This window comes from Mirounga leonina, unplaced genomic scaffold (genome assembly GCF_011800145.1).
Source record: "Mirounga leonina isolate KUSES-001 unplaced genomic scaffold, KU_Mleo_1.0 Mir_101609, whole genome shotgun sequence".
Lineage (NCBI taxonomy): Eukaryota > Metazoa > Chordata > Mammalia > Carnivora > Phocidae > Mirounga > Mirounga leonina.
Genome location: NW_023270164.1, coordinates 12,709,427 through 12,724,515, shown reverse-complemented (window position 1 = coordinate 12,724,515; position 15,089 = coordinate 12,709,427). Strand labels below are relative to the sequence as shown.

Sequence of the window (15,089 nt, the reverse complement as noted above, 5' to 3'; positions counted from 1 at the left end):
TTAAAATATCACTTATTAATTCTCACAAGTACTTAGGTCGATTTTTGGACTTTTTCTGTACCATAGATCTAATTTCCTATTCCTCCTCCCATATCATAATGTTTTAATTACTAATGCTCTGTGATATACTTTGAATCTGTTAAGATAATGCCTCCCCCTTTTCTTCCTGTTTTATACAATTAGATATTCTTACATATTTAAGACACCATAGGAATTTAAACATCAGGTCTACAAGTTCCATTTTGGAATTTTTATTGGTAATGTGTTGATTTTTTAAAAAAGATTAATGAAGGGGGCGTGCCTGAGTGGCTTAAGCACTGGACTCTTGGTCTGGGCTCAGCTCATGATCTCAGGGTCCTGAGATCAAGCCCCAGGACCAGCTGAGACTCTCCCTCTCCCTCTGCCCCTGCCCCCTGGCGCGTGCTCTTTCTCTCTGTCTCTCCCCGAAATCAATCAATCAATCTTTTAAGAAAAGATTAATTTGGGAACGAATTGTCATCTTTATTATGTGGATAATGGGGTTGTGCATGTGGGGATGTGCATGTTTACCAAGCCAACTTCCTGTGACAATACAGGAACGTGCAAGACAGATGAGAACTCAGTGAAGTTCCCTGAGGTCCAACTGCTGGGCAGGGTCTTGGAATTTTGGGAAGGAAGAAGGGAAGGTTGCAGGTCCAGGTGTTCTGTGAGCTGACTGTGCCCCTGAAAGTAGGGCTGGGGGACCCTCTGCTGTGTGCAAGCCAACTTGCCTGTATCCGGAATACAGAGGAACTCAATAAATGTTTGTTCAATCAGTGCACAAATGAGTGAATCAAGTTTTGGAGAACTTATTGTATGCCAAAGAACCTGCTAGCACTTTCCATAAATCATCTCTAATCCTCATAACAACCCTGCCAGACAGGTATTATGACCCCCATCTGACAGGCCAGGAAAGCTGAAGCTCGGCGAGGGGCAATCCCTTGCTCAAATCCAAACCCGGATCTTTATGATTCTAGAAGTCATTCACCGAAGGGACCAGATCTAATTTCCCTCCTTCCACTCATTCATCTACCTGCGAAGGATTTATTAAGCACTTACTATGTAGCACAACGACCTAGTACAACAACTGCTCTAGGTGACGAAGAGTAGGCGGAGTGCTCCCGGGAAGATCAGCTGGGCGGCTAGTTTGCGGGTCCCGAAAGGGCGGGGTTTCTGGTGCGCACCTCCAGGGAATGTAGCTGCCTCGGCCTCCTAGTTAAGGCTTCAGCTGACTCGGAGGCACTGCTAGATGGAGGCTGCAGCGCGATCTAGGGAGCTGATATTACGAACACTGGCCAAAAGGGGGCGCGGTCCTGCTGCTAGAAGCCTGGTCTGGAGACCCTCTGCGCGCTGACAGGCCATCGGTGCGCAGGCGCAGGGGACTCAAGGAGCGGCTTAAAAATCCTGCGGAGGGATCGTTTGCGAGGAGGGGGCGTGGCGTAACCAAAGTACCTCTCGCTGATTTGCCTCTGTCTCTGAGGGCGTGGCCTAGCTGCGTCCTTCTCGGAATGAGGGCCGGCCGAATCTAGTTTTCCCTCCGCGTCGGAGGCGTAGTTTAGGGCGGGCCCTCGAGCCACCCCTCGATGATTGGCCGCCTCACTCAGAGGGGGTGGCCCGGCGAGCCGTCCATCCTCAGTGCGGTCACTTCCTGTGGAGTTTCCCCAGCCCAGGGAGGAGGGGGAAGAGGACGAGGGGGAGGAGGGCGGTCGTCCGGGGTTAGGTTGAGGGGGGGGTGTTGGTCCGTTCAGGGCGGGGGATGACTCACGGCCCATCCCATCGCCCCGACGCCGCCCGCCCGCGCAGAGCTCGCTCCATGGCTTAGCGGAGGAGGCGGTGGCGAGCGGGGGGGAGGGGGACTCTTATTTTGTTAGGGGGACCGGGCCGAGGCCCGACCGGCCTGGAAGGGCTCGCCCGGGGCCGGGCGTCATGTCTCATGCGGCCGAGCCAGCTCGGGACGGCGTAGAGGCCAGCGCGGAAGGCCCTCGTGCCGTGTTCGTGCTGTTGGAGGAGCGCAGGCCAGCCGACTCGGCCCAGCTGCTCAGGTGCGGGGCCGCCTGGGGCCGGTGGTGCCGACTGGGGTTCCTGGGGGGGACAACGGGAGCCCTGGACTGGGATTGGAGGCCCTCGGCCTAGGCTTGGAGGACGTCGGGGCGCCGGTCTTGGGGGGGGTACCTAAGGAATCCGGCGGTGGCCTGCTTGGACTGAGGCTTAAAGAAGTCATGGAAGTGCCTTAAGGGAGGCCTGGTGCCGATTTGGGGGGCTCTTGACTGGGTTTAGAAGGGGAAGATTCTGTTGTGTCCAGAGCCTGGTCTAGGGTAACTGAACTTGGGGGACTGATGCTGAATTTGGGCTCCTTGAGTCAGGCGTGAGGGGAATGAATTTGAGGGGGAACTCTGTAGGTGAGGCACTGATCTGAAGGGACTTTTCCCCTCAGTGTCAGAGAAAGGGTCCTGGGAGACACTGGGAGACAGAAGTGCTGTCTTGGAAGCTGGGTTGCTTGAGGCTCTGTTTGGGGATAACAGGACTCTGGAGGGATTTGGGGGTACCTCAGATATGCTACATGGGACCAGCTTTGTGTGTGTGAGTGAGCAAGAGAAGCAACATTCAAGACTTGACCCGAATAATCACTTCACCCCTGCCCACCCACCCAGCTGGGTCAGATCCTAGGGATAGTGGAAAAGTCCTCTTCCCACACCCCCCTAGGGGCTTGAATGGGAGACAGCGAGGCAGACAGAGGCAACAGAGATGGTGCTACTTCTTAGGTCAGGGAAGAAGGCCTCAGACCTTATTTGGGAACCCAGACGAGGGTCTTGTTCCTGCTGCCACCCATCCTAGCCTCTCAGCCAGCCTGGCTCAACCCCTGCGCGCGGGCGCACATACATGTGCACACGCACACGCGCGCATACATTCTTTTTCTCCCCCTCCCAGTCTGTCTGTCAGACCCTGGAAATCATCTCGAATCTGTCCCTAGAGCTGGAATGAGCACCAATTGCACCATCCCTGCCGGGGTGGGCCCTCTGTGGCCTCTTTGCATCCTCAGTTCCACCAGCAGGCTTGTAAGCCCCTCTCTGTCCACACCCTGCCCACCCCAGGGCCCATGTCTCTGAACTTCTGGGCAATGGGTGTGTGAGCAGGAGATGGGGCTTTGCTTTCTTCCTGGGATTGTGCTGAGCTCAGCGGCTCCCCGAGCTTCCTCTTCCCGACTTCCTGGGTGGTTTTAAGTCCCCATCTGAGGGTGAAGAAAGGAAGGAAGAAGACAGATCCTTGGGGAGGGGAGAGAGTTCTCGTCAAGCGAAGTCACCCACAGTGTCTCAGGATTCTAAGTCTTTGACTTAATTCAGGATGCATATCCATTCACGTGCATGTGAATGCCCCCTACACACTAGGGTCTTGCCCCCCCCCCCCCCCCCCGCCCGGCCTGGAGGGCTGATCCGGAGCCTTTGCACCTAATGCTTCCCCATCTTCTGATGCCTTCATAACAACCTGGTTCATCACAGTAGTGGGAATAGTTTAAAGGGGGGGTGTACATGGCTTTTTATTTTGTGTCAGTGGGTGTTGGTATTAGAGGTGTGTGTGTGTGTGTGTTTCTATCCAAAAAAACAGAAGAGCGCTGGATAGGCTCCTCCCGCCAAGAAAAGAATGCTCATCTAAGCGGATCATCCATCCCAATTCTCCCTCTTTTAAATCCAAATTGCTGGAATGAGGAGAGCCCTTGATATTTCTGTTTCGTATTTGTGTGTGTTTTGGCATACCCTGAACTCAGGCTGGGGGGGGGTACTCATTTGCAAAGTCGTGGATCCTTCCATCAAGTGAATCATCGACCCCAGTTCTTTGTGATGCATTCAGTTTGTGTCACAATGGACTGTTGGGCGAAGGATGCTCCTACCGTGCTGTTAAGTGTATAGACCCACGTGGGCTCACCTTCAGCTGCCAGGACCCCAGTAGGGGGTGTGGGGACTGGAAGAACTCTGAATGCAAAGTCAGGACTCCTGCAAAGTGAATTGTCATTCCTAAATTCTTCGCTTCTCTTTTCCCTCAAACCCAGGTTGTTACGCTTGATTGTGTTAGACTGAGGAGTTGGGATCCAGGCAATCTTACTATTTTTAATCCTAAAGGACTATGGGTAACAGAGCAAAAGAGAGTGGGGAGGGAAGAGGGGTGTGGGGAGGGAGGAAGACCTGGGAATTCCCGCTGGTGGTACCCAGAGGAGTGGCCTCCTCTGAGGGATGCACTCTGTTCCCCTCTCCCCTGGTGTCTCTCTCCTCCCACTGCCCACTCTTTCTTTCTCTCTTGGAGGGGAGTGAGGTCTCCATACACTCACTGACCATCACCCTTCCCTCCTTTCACCCTCAGCCTCAACTCTTTGCTTCCGGAATCTGGGATTGTTGCCGACATCGAATTAGAAAGTGTCCTCGATCCGGACAGCTACTACGAGCTCAAAAGCCAGCCCCCACCTCTACGCTCAAGGTCTGTCTCCTCTGACTCCCCTCCCAAGTCCTCAGACCCCTCCATCCCCTCTGGGGCAGAGGCCCTCAGTGCCAGGCCAACCCTTTCGGCAGCCTGCATTTTCCTGATTGGAAAATTGGGGGCCTGAAAGAGTATGTCACACAGGAAAGCAGGTGGCCAAGCTGGGATTCCATTAGCTTGAACCAGACCTCCCCTGCCCACCCACCCCCCGCCCCCCAACCCACATTCCCATTCATACACAAATATTGCAGGGAGCCTGGGATGGCCTGTGTGTGCCCAGCCGCCCCGCGGAGCCCTACCCACAACCCCTGCTCACCCCTTCCCCCACTCAACAGACTCACCCACCCCCAACCCTTGAGGAACCCCTGCTGGTCTCTTCTTTCCCCCAGCTTGGAAGTCTAAATGTGCTGAGTCATCGGCCTGGGCTCTAAGAGAGGGGAGGGGACCTGGAAGAGGGGCAGGAAGAGAGGATTGTGAAATCTCTGAGATTTTCAAGACTGACTAGCTCCTGGGACTAGAGGCCCAGGCAGGGGCAGACAAAGGGCCTGCACTTGCCCCTGTAGCCAGATGCCCACGATCAGGAGCTCAGGGAGCATCCTCAGCCCCAAATTGAGCTTAAGAGCCCTCTGTATCCTAATCTACTGCCACGGCCCCAATTTGGCATCCTTCTGCTCTCCTTTAAATAGGATGAACCGCTCTCCCAGAGCCTAGCAATGGCATCTCTCCTCAATGTTTGAGCAGGCCCCGATCCAGCCTTCACCATAAGGACCAAGGGCTGAAACTCCCCCCCACACCTCCAGACTGACCTCTAAGGGCTGGGACTCGGCCTGGCTCCACTGTCTCCCCCATCAGACAGTGACCCCTGAGGGCTGGGCGTGGGCTTGGTCCCTGTGTCTCCCCTGTCAGACTGTGACCCCTGAGAGCCGTGACCAGGCCTGGCTCCTCCACATTGTGACCCCTGAAGGCGGACACCAGGCCGAAGCCCAGCATCTGCTGTATCCCACGATGACTCCTTAGGCTTGGGATGAGACTTTTAGCTTACCTGTGGCCCCATATTTCCCATTCCACAGCCTCCCAATATCACTGCAAGCCACCCCAGCTCCACTCTCTGCATCATCTTCTGCAGGGGGCTCCAGGACCCCTGCCATGTCGGCCTCTTCTTCATCGCGGGTCTTGCTGCGGCAGCAGCTAATGCGGGCCCAGGCCCAGGAGCAGGAGAGGCGTGAGCGACGGGAACAGGCCGCAGCCTCTTCCTTCCCCAGCCCTGCCCCTGCCTCTCCCGCCATCTCAGTCGTCGGCGTCTCTGCGGGGGGCCACACTTTGGGCCGTCCTCCCCCTGCTCAGGTGCCCAGGGAGGTGCTCAAGGTAAGGTGACATCCAGAGGCCCTGGGAGGGGTCTCAGTGACTGAGGAGTGGTCGTGGTGGCTTCGGGCCCGAGGTCCTAGGCGTTCTAAGGAAGGTTCCAATTACTGTTCAGATAGGCTGTGTTAGCGTCCCATTGCGTTTGGGGCTTCCGAGGCATTCTTGTACAGGGGTGAGGGGTTCTTGGGAGCCACAGGATGTCTGGGTGGACCATGGAAGGTCGTGGGCACCTCGAGTGGGTGCTGGGCCTCCTGTGAAGTAACCCCAGGAAGAACTTCGCAGGAAGAGCCTCCTGTGCGTGTGATACATTGAGAGTTTGGCCACTGGGCTGACTTGGGAAGCCATGTGTGGTTCTCAGGTCTCCTAGGTGATGTCAGAGACGGGGGGGCGGGGACTCTTGGGAACTGTGACAGGGTGCTCCAGAAACTGAGGGTTTCTGTCAGCCGTGGGTGGCTCTTGGGGGGCTGGGAGGGATTTCGGAGAAAGAGACTTTGGGTCCTGGGGGAGACTTCCCAGGATTTGGGGAGGTTGGGGCATCTCAGATTCTGGGCCTCGTTTGCTGGCCTGCGCCTAGAAACAGATGACCTCTGAGGGTCAGCCTGGGGCTCAGAGTCATCCCATCCTACCGTGTCCCCTTCCGTCCTTCCTCGCGCTCGTCCCCCAGGTGCAGACCCATCTGGAGAACCCGACACGCTACCACCTACAGCAGGCACGCCGGCAACAGGTGAAACAGTACCTGTCCACCACGCTCGGCCCCAAGCTGGCTTCCCAGGCCCTCACCCCACCACCGGGGGCTGCTGGTGCCCAGCCGCTCCCTGCGCCCGAGGCTGCCCATGCCGCCGGCCCTGCAGGCAGCGCTCCCAACAGCCCCATGGCACTACTCACCATTGGGTCCAGCTCAGAGAAGGAGGTAAGCGGCTGCAGACGACCTTCCCGTGCTCTCCCTCGTGCAGCTTCTTCTAACCCTCGTCCGTATTGCCTTCTTCCCCTAGATTGATGATGTCATTGATGAGATCATCAGCCTGGAATCCAGCTACAACGATGAGATGCTCAGCTATCTGCCCGGAGGCACTGCAGGGCTGCAGCTCCCCAGCACGGTGAGGCCCTGAGATAGGAGGCTGGCTGACCATCAGTCGCATCCCTCTATCCCTGAGACGACACCCAGGCTGGCTGTGTATATAAGACCCTTACTTTGGATCGTACTAAGATAGAGAAGGAGGCTGTGGGATGAGAAGAGAGCATACCAGGGCCCTGGTCCCTTGTGTTGGGCTGTGTGGAGAGGTAGACCTGGTAGATGCTGATAGATACAAGGGTGGGGACTCCGTGGAAATAATCAGGGCATACCCAGGCACTCAAGCTGCCGTGTGGGAGGGACCAAGGAATGGGACTCTTGTAGCAATTTGAATGTACCAAGAGATTCAGGTCATTGGGACATACCCAAACCATGTAGTGATTGGAACATAGCAAAAGTCTTAAAACACGGTGTGGTTGAACCTTGGGGTGATTGGAACGTACAACATCTCTTTCAGTGAACCATGCCAAGAGGCTGGGTCCTTGTAGAGAGTGGATAAAACTCTCTAGAGCAAGGGATGTGCCACTAAATTATACCATTCTGGTTCTGGAACATTCCAGGAGTCCCATAACTTGCTTTGGGACATACCAAGGGGCTGTGGCTTTGTTTCTTTCTGACACCCTGAAAGGACAGAAGCGTGTATAAATTTGGCACCAGCTTATCAGAACTTTTTATTGATTTGGACACAGCTAGAGACTGGGGCGTTATATCTCATGGATCCAGCAGACTAGCAGGAGTTTCAAGAGATGATAACTCATCAAGAGGTGGGACTAATTACTTAGGGATTAGTGTGTAGCCCTAGAGTATATCCGGGAGAGGGCGAAGGAGAGAGAAAAAAAATCAAGGCTGGCATAAAAGCAGCGCTCATTGAGTAGTTGGACAAGAAATCCTGAGAGATCAGAAGGTGTAGGAAGATACTAGAAGTCAGGGGCTTGGTGCATGACCTGTGCGACACAGTCACGGCAGAAGACTAGAGATCGTGCTGGAACTCTCCGGAAGGCCAGCTTTTGGATGGAACGTTACCATGACAGTTTCCTAAGGTCTGAGAAGATTGAGCTGGAGTGTTCCAAGAATGCCGACTTGGAATGTTGTGCTAGGACGGGCTGACGGGCTGGAATGTTGCATCGTAGCCGACAAAGACCTGTGAACGGGTGGTTTTCCAGCATTGCTTCTCAGAGCCACCCCCAGAGTTGGGGAGAGGGGCTTCAGAGGTTGCTGAGGTATTTGAGGGCGTGCAGGGGCACGATGGACAGGTCCAGCAGACTCGGGTCCCCCAGCGAAGCAGGGTGGGTCTGCGTGAGCCTGTCCCCCACTATTGTGTCCCGCGCAAAGTTCCCCTGAACGAGAAGGAAGGGTCCCTGCGTTGAGCCAGCCACTCCTTGCATTAGGTTATCTGTGGAGCGTGTGGAGGGGTGGGGCCGGGTTCTGAGAAAGGGCCAGGCCTGGGACTGGTCCTAGCTGTTGTCTCTCTGCCCTCCTTGTCCCCAGCTGCCCGTGTCAGGGAATCTGCTTGATGTGTACAGTAGTCAGGGCGTGGCCACGCCAGCCATCACTGTCAGCAACTCCTGCCCGGCCGAGCTGCCCAACATCAAACGGGAGATCTCTGGTAAGGGCCAGGCTCTTGGCCCCGCTCCGGGGTGAGCCCCATGTCAACCAGGTGGGCCTGATGCCGGGGGAAGGGGTTTAAGCGGACAGAAAGGGGCTGTTTGCCCTCTTCTTCCACACGGCCCATGGGCTTGCTTTTACCCTATTTCCTCTCGTCTCACGTTTAACAAATGACCTGTTACCAGGGCTTCTTAAAAAAAAAAAAAATCATAGGGGCGCCTGGGTGGCTCAGTTGCTAAGCGTCTGCCTTCGGCTCAGGTCATGATCCCAGGGTCCTGGGATCGAGCCCCACATCGGGCTCCCTGCTCCGCGGGAGGCCTGCTTCTCCCTCTCCCACTCCCCCTACTTGTGTTCCCTCTCTCGCTGTCTCTCTCTCTCTGTCAAATAAATAAATAAAATCTTTAAAAAAAAATCATAAAAGTGGCACTTAAAAAAAAAAAAGTCACTTCCCTGCCTGCACCCACCACATCCTATCCCCGGCAGCCGTACGTGCTGCCCTCCGTCTCTCCCATGTCCAGAGGCCCTGACTGCCCCCCCCTCTCTTCCAGAGACCGAGGCCAAGGCCCTTTTGAAGGAACGACAGAAGAAAGACAATCACAACCTAAGTGAGTGAGCTTCCGCGTCCTTGCCGGCATGCTGTGTAGCCCTGCCTCAGTCCATGCTGGCCTTCCTTGGGGGCGGGGGGGGGGGCTGTCCCTTCAACAGCCTCCCCCCCCCCCCCAGCTCCTCTTCCCTCCTCAGCCTGTTGACAACTTTCCCACTCTTCTCCCCGCCCCCCCAAAGTTGAGCGTCGCCGGCGATTCAACATTAACGACAGGATCAAGGAGCTGGGCACCCTCATCCCCAAGTCCAGTGACCCGTGAGTCTGGGCCGGGGAGCCTTGGGCTGGTGGAAAGTGGGACGAGGGCCCCATTCTCCCAAAGCTGTTCCTGGGTGGAAAGTGCCCGGCGTCTTCCGCTCCTGGCCCTGGCCCATCCAGCCTTCGTCACCCCGAGCAGGGGCACAGCCCCCCATTGTCCCCAACCTACAATTTTAGGTGCATGACATTGCAGTCTGTGTGCCTCATCTGGTCCCCATATGACAGAGGCACTTTGCTTTTGGTTCATTTAGTACTTCCTAATTATTCATTCAAGAGATGCATTGAGCTGCTTTGTGTCAGGGACCGCGCTAGGCCCGGAGGATACCAGAGGGACAAAACAGGCAAAAATGCCTGAGCTCCTGGAACTGATACTTTAGTGGAGGCAGACAGACCACAAACAAGATAAATAAGTAAAATCTGGGCAGTTATGAGGAGTGTTGTGGAGAAAAAGAAGAGAAGATGGGGGGGTACCTGGCAGGCTCAGTTGGTAGAGTGTGCTACTTTTTTTTTTTTTTTTAAGATTTTATTTATTCATTTGAGAGAGAGAGAAAGAGAGAGAGCACAAGCAGGGGGAGAGGGAGAAGTAGACTTCCCAGTGAGCTGGGAGCCCGATGCGGGGCTCGATCCCAGGACCTGGAGATCATGACCCGAGCCCAAGGCAGACGCTTAACCATCTGAGCCACCCAGGCGCCTCAGCGTGCGACTCTTGACCTCAGGGTCGTGAGTTCAAGCCCCACGTTGGGCGTAGAGCTGACTTTAAAAAAAGAATAGAAGATGGGGGAATGTTGGCGAGGGTTACAACTCGGGGTGAGGAGGGCGGGCACAGGGCAGGCCTGGACTGAGGAGGCAACGTTTGCGGTGAGGCAGGAACCATCTCTCTGGGTGTCTGGGGAAGAGTGTCCGCGCAGAGGGCACAGCTGGCCTGGAGGCCCTGAGGCGGGAGCCTGAATCTGCTCTTCCCCCGGAACGACTGGGCAGGGCATTCCGTCCCCTTGATGTACCCCGCAGCCCCCGAACTGTGGGTCTAGGCCCGCGGCGGGCTGTTCTGCCGCGGACGGTTGCCCCCTCAGCTCCCGCCGCCCCCGACGATGCAGCGCTCCCTCCTGTCCCCCGTCGGGCCCTGCAGGGAGATGCGCTGGAACAAGGGCACCATCCTGAAGGCCTCTGTGGATTACATCCGCAAGTTGCAGAAGGAGCAGCAACGCTCCAAAGACCTGGAGAGCCGGCAGCGCTCCCTGGAGCAAACGAACCGCAGCCTGCAGCTCCGGATCCAGGTTTGCGACGAGGAGGCCGGGGCACAGGTGACAGGGGGCTTCCGACAGGCAGAGGCAGAGCAGGCCAGCATTTTCCTGGCACACTTGGGGGATCCCCGGGCCGCCCCGACGGGCGCGCCTGTGACGACAAGTAGCCCCCAGAACCTTAACGGGAATAGCGCCGAGCGTTGGCTCGCGCGTATGGTGTAGGTCCCGTGTGGCGCGCTGTGCCGGGAGCCCGGCTCCGTTTGCTCAGGTAGCCCCGGCTCGGATGCTCTGAGGCTCGGATGCTCTGAGGCCGCGTACTCGTTGTACAGAGCGCGGCTCGGAGGCCCCGCGAGCTTACGCAAAACCTGCCTCGGGTCGCACAACTAGTGAGCAGGCAGCAGAGGTGGGTTTGGCACCCAGGCGGCCCGCCCTTGGAACCGTCAGACTTCTCTGCCCCTGAGGAACTGTGACCCCATCTGATCCCGCCTCCCCACCCCCTACTTTCCGCAGGAGCTAGAACTGCAGGCGCAGATCCATGGTCTGCCGGTGCCTCCCAGCCCCGGGCTGCTCTCCCTGGCCACAACCTCCGCCTCGGACGGCCTCAAGCCAGAGCAGCTGGACGTTGAGGAGGAGGGCAGGCCGGGCACAGCACCATTTCCCGCAGCGGGGGGGTCTGCCCAGAGTGCTCCCCATCAGCAGCCCCCGGCGCCACCCTCGGATGCCCTTCTGGACCTGCACTTTCCCAGCGACCACCTGGGGGATCTGGGGGACCCCTTCCACCTGGGGCTGGAGGACATTCTGATGGAGGAGGAGGAGGGGGGGGTGGGGGGACTGTCGGGCGCCCTGTCCCCACTGCGGGCTGCCTCTGACCCCCTGCTCTCGTCGGTATCCCCCGCTGTCTCCAAGGCCAGCAGTCGCCGCAGCAGCTTCAGCATGGAGGAGGAGTCCTGATCAGGCCTCACCCCTCCCCTGGGACTTACCCACCCAGGAAAGGAGGACGTGTCAGGATGAGGCCCCGCCTTTCCCCCCCCACCCTCCCGTGAGACTGCCCTGCCCAGGTGTTGTGGGGGACGAGCAGATGTGATGAGGTCCCACCCCCGTAACCAGGGGAGGAGGAGGAGTCAGATGAGGCCCCGCCCCCTCCCCACAATACCAACCAGTGAGGTGTTTCAGCCGTGGAGAAGGCGGTAACCTCCGGGCCTGTCCCCTGGAGATCACAGCCTCGCCCCTGCCCTTTGGGACCTGCCCTTGCCCAGGTGTGGGAAGGAGGCGGGATGAGCTAGGCCCCTGTCGCTTAGGGACTTTACTAGTCCTAGCCAGGTCTCCTGGGATAAGGAGGTAGCAGGATACCGGTCCACCCCCTCTCTTGGAACCACTAGTCTAGTCCATCCTGGCAAGGAAGAGGAGTCACAATAACAGAGGTCTCACCCTGGGGTTTTAAGCCCTGCCCCTTTCCCCTGATCCCCGCCTTGTCCAGCCGAGGAACAGAAGTGAGGAGGAGAGCGAGCCCTTCACCTGGGAGCTCAGTCCTGGCCTTCCAGCAAGGCAGGAGCTAGGCTCCGCCCCTTCCCTATAGGCACAGCCACTCGCAGGTATTTCAGGCACGGAGGAGTCCATGAGATCAGGCCACGAGGAGATCACAGACCTTGTCCCTTAGCAACATCCCATCCAAGCATTCCACGCTGCAGGGGGGAGTGGTACTTCAGCTCCCCAGCCTTAGCCTGGGACCAATGGGACCTAACCCAGGAGGGCTCTGAGCCAACTTCGCCCTTGGAGAAGGGGGCAGATCTTGAAATCTTGTGGGTCGACATTCCAGACCTCCATCAGGAGTGAGAGCTAGACCCTCACCCTTGGGTAGAGTCCCGCCTCCTACCTTGAAGGGCAGTTTGGGGAGGTGATAGGAATTAGGGGTCCTGAGTCCAGGTTCCCAGAGCCAACACCCCAGCACTCTTACAGTCTGTAGAGGAACAAGATGAAGGAAGGGGCCTTTCTGGGGAGTTCCCAAGCCCAGGAAAAAAGTGGAAGCCTACCCCACCAAAGCAGAGGGTTGGAGGGAGGGTTGCAAAAGCATATGTACCCCTCTTTGGTTTATCTGATTTTTTTATTGACCCCCCCCCTTCTCAGAAGCTAGGTCACCTCCAACCTCTGGCCTCCACCCAGTTCTCCATTTGGAGGAATCCTCCCCATTTCAGAGCTATTAAGAGACACTCCCTGCCCATCCTCACCCTTCCTACCACATACACCCAAGGTTTTCAGCTTCGGATCCTTAGGGTCAAGCCCCAAGGAGGGTGTACTAAGGGGTCTGTAGGTTTGTGATTAAAATAATAAATGCTAGGCGTGTTTGATGCGCTTTTAACTTTGGCAAAGAGTCTCCTATCCTTGCATTTAACTACAATGAGCACGGTTGGGGCTGGCCAGGAGGAGGAAAGGGTTTTGGAAGAAATAGATTTAAGTGGGATGGATAAAAGAACTTAGAGGGGCTGGAGGAAAACAACCTGTAAGCAAAGGCAGTCAGTCCTTAACTACCTGCCAGACACCCTCCTGTTCCGAGTGTTTCACTGAATGGTTGAATCTAAGGAATACTTATCAAGAAAGTGCCGCTTCTTATTCCCATTTCATGTTGGGAGAAACCGAGAACTAGAGTTTAACTCCCTGAAGATACACAGCTGGTAGGCGGACGAAGAACTAAAGGGTAAAATTAGGAGAGCGAGAGATCTGGTTTGAAGCATGTCACCACCCAGGGCAGAGGGGGCAAAGATTTTCTCGCACACTCACTTTGGAAACCGATAAGGAAGCATATGAGGATATCTCCTGGCAGGCAGTAGAGGTCTACCAGATGGTCCAAAGGGCACAAACAAAAACCATAAAGGTGGAGGGACAGGCAAGCAGTTCCATTTTGGGACAAATGTTGACATTTGGGGGGAATTTAAATGGAGGTAAACAAACACAAATAATCCTGAAGGCTGGAAAAAATATATTATTTTTGGAACTCCTCCACCAGGCTCTGACTCCCAGGACGAGGATTGGGCCTGGCCCTGCGTCTGCCCCAGCAGATTGGAACCACCACCCTTCCTACCCCTTTCTGGCCTGTCACACTGACCCCTAAGGCCTGGTTGCTGAGCCTCTAACACCAGACTGGCAGCTCCCTGATAACCTTTTCTGGACTTTTTTCTCCTCGAATCTGCCATGTTCTCTTTTTCATTTTGTGAACATAACATGTAATGCCCAGAAGTGTTTTTCTCAAAGTTTGTATTCTGAAGTAAGTTTAGCTTTACAGAAGAGCTGCAAAGACATTGACGTTCCCATACCCATCAACCAGCTCTCTCTAATGTAAATATCTTACAGAACCATGGCATATTTATTGATGCTAAGAAAATAACATTGGCACAGTACCAGGAACTCAACCTTCAGACTTTATTTGGATTTGACTTTTTTCCATGAAAAAAATTTTTTTTCTGTTCTAGGATCCAAGTAAGGAAACTGTTATCTCTTCCTGTGTAGCAAATTACCACAATCTCGGTGGCTAAAAACAACACACGTTCATTTCCCAGATTTTCTGGGTCATGAATCCAGGCTGGCTTAGCTGGGTCTTCTACTTCTGTGGCTTTCCCAAGGATACCATCACGGAAGGTGTTGGGCGGGATTCAGGACTCCTCTGGAAGTGGGACTAGGGAAGGATCTGGTCTGAGCTCCCATGAGTTCGGACAGGACTCAGTTCTCTGTAGCCTGTTAAACTGAGGGCCCCAGTTCCTTGCTGGCTGTCAGCTGGGGGTGCCCTCAGTCCTTGACATGTGTTCCTTTCCTTCCATGAGGCAGTTCACAGCATGGTAGTTTGCTTTGTCAAAGCCAGCAAGAGGGGTGCCTGGGTGGCTCAGTCGTTAAACGTCTGCCTTCGGCTCAGGTCATGATCCCAGGGTCCCGGGATCGAGCCCCACATCGGGCTTCTTGCTCAGTGGGAAGTTTGCTTCTCTCTCTCCCAGTCCCCCTGCTTGTGTTCGCTCTCTCACTGTGTCTCTCTCTGTCAAGTAAATAAATAAAATCTTAAAAAAAAAAAAAAAAAGCCAGCAAGAGAGAGTCAACTAGGGATACGGAAGTTGCAGTCTCTTGTAATCTAATCGTGGGAAGTGACATCTCCTCAAAGGTGAGGCATTTTCTTGGTTAGAGTCAAGTTACTCCAGGGGAGGGGATTGCAAGAGACCATGAATATCAGTAAGCAGGGACCAATGAGGGGCCATCTTAGCAGCTCCCTACCACGTTGCATTTAGCTGCCATATCTTGGTTTCTTCTGATGGTTTTGCGGTCTGTCCACTGAGAAGGGCTAGATGCTGCTCTTCTAAAAACAATGAGCATCTTTAGTACCCAGATCTTGGTTTCTAAATGACACTCTCCAGTAAAAGGAACCAGGGATCCTTGGAGAAATGGCTGGTCGTAAGGCCAGGGTAGGGAACTACAAGATGGGCCTGGA

The 15,089-nt window shown here is 55.5% G+C and overlaps 1 protein-coding gene across 3 annotated transcripts; it reads left to right on the top strand.

The window, feature by feature from the left end:
- The first annotated feature begins 1,803 nt into the window (after nt 1-1,803).
- TFE3 (transcription factor binding to IGHM enhancer 3) lies at nt 1,804-12,985 on the top strand. Of its 3 annotated transcripts, none has more exons than XM_035004415.1 (10): nt 1,804-2,060; nt 4,372-4,485; nt 5,556-5,850; nt 6,512-6,757; nt 6,840-6,944; nt 8,408-8,525; nt 9,073-9,129; nt 9,308-9,383; nt 10,510-10,684; nt 11,135-12,985. In XM_035004415.1, the coding sequence occupies exons 1-10, from the start codon at nt 1,945-1,947 to the stop codon at nt 11,573-11,575; spliced, it is 1,743 nt and encodes a 580-aa protein (XP_034860306.1). In that variant the 5' UTR covers nt 1,804-1,944; the 3' UTR covers nt 11,576-12,985. The 3 variants fall into 3 exon arrangements, with proteins under 3 accessions (XP_034860306.1, XP_034860313.1, XP_034860315.1); XM_035004422.1 differs by having other exon boundaries at nt 1,808-2,060; nt 10,510-10,657; XM_035004424.1 differs by lacking the exon at nt 1,804-2,060 and having other exon boundaries at nt 5,612-5,850.
- Nucleotides 12,986-15,089: the final 2,104 nt, after the last annotated feature.

Bases quoted from the DNA above. Each gene is read 5' to 3' on its own strand.
- TFE3 (XM_035004415.1), top strand. From the start codon at position 1,945: ATGTCTCATGCGGCCGAGCCAGCTCGGGACGGCGTAGAGGCCAGCGCG. The intron at 4,486-5,555 runs GTCTGTCTCCTC...CCCATTCCACAG, and splicing joins CCCCCACCTCTACGCTCAAG to CCTCCCAATATCACTGCAAG. The intron at 10,685-11,134 runs GTGACAGGGGGC...TACTTTCCGCAG, and splicing joins ACGAGGAGGCCGGGGCACAG to GAGCTAGAACTGCAGGCGCA.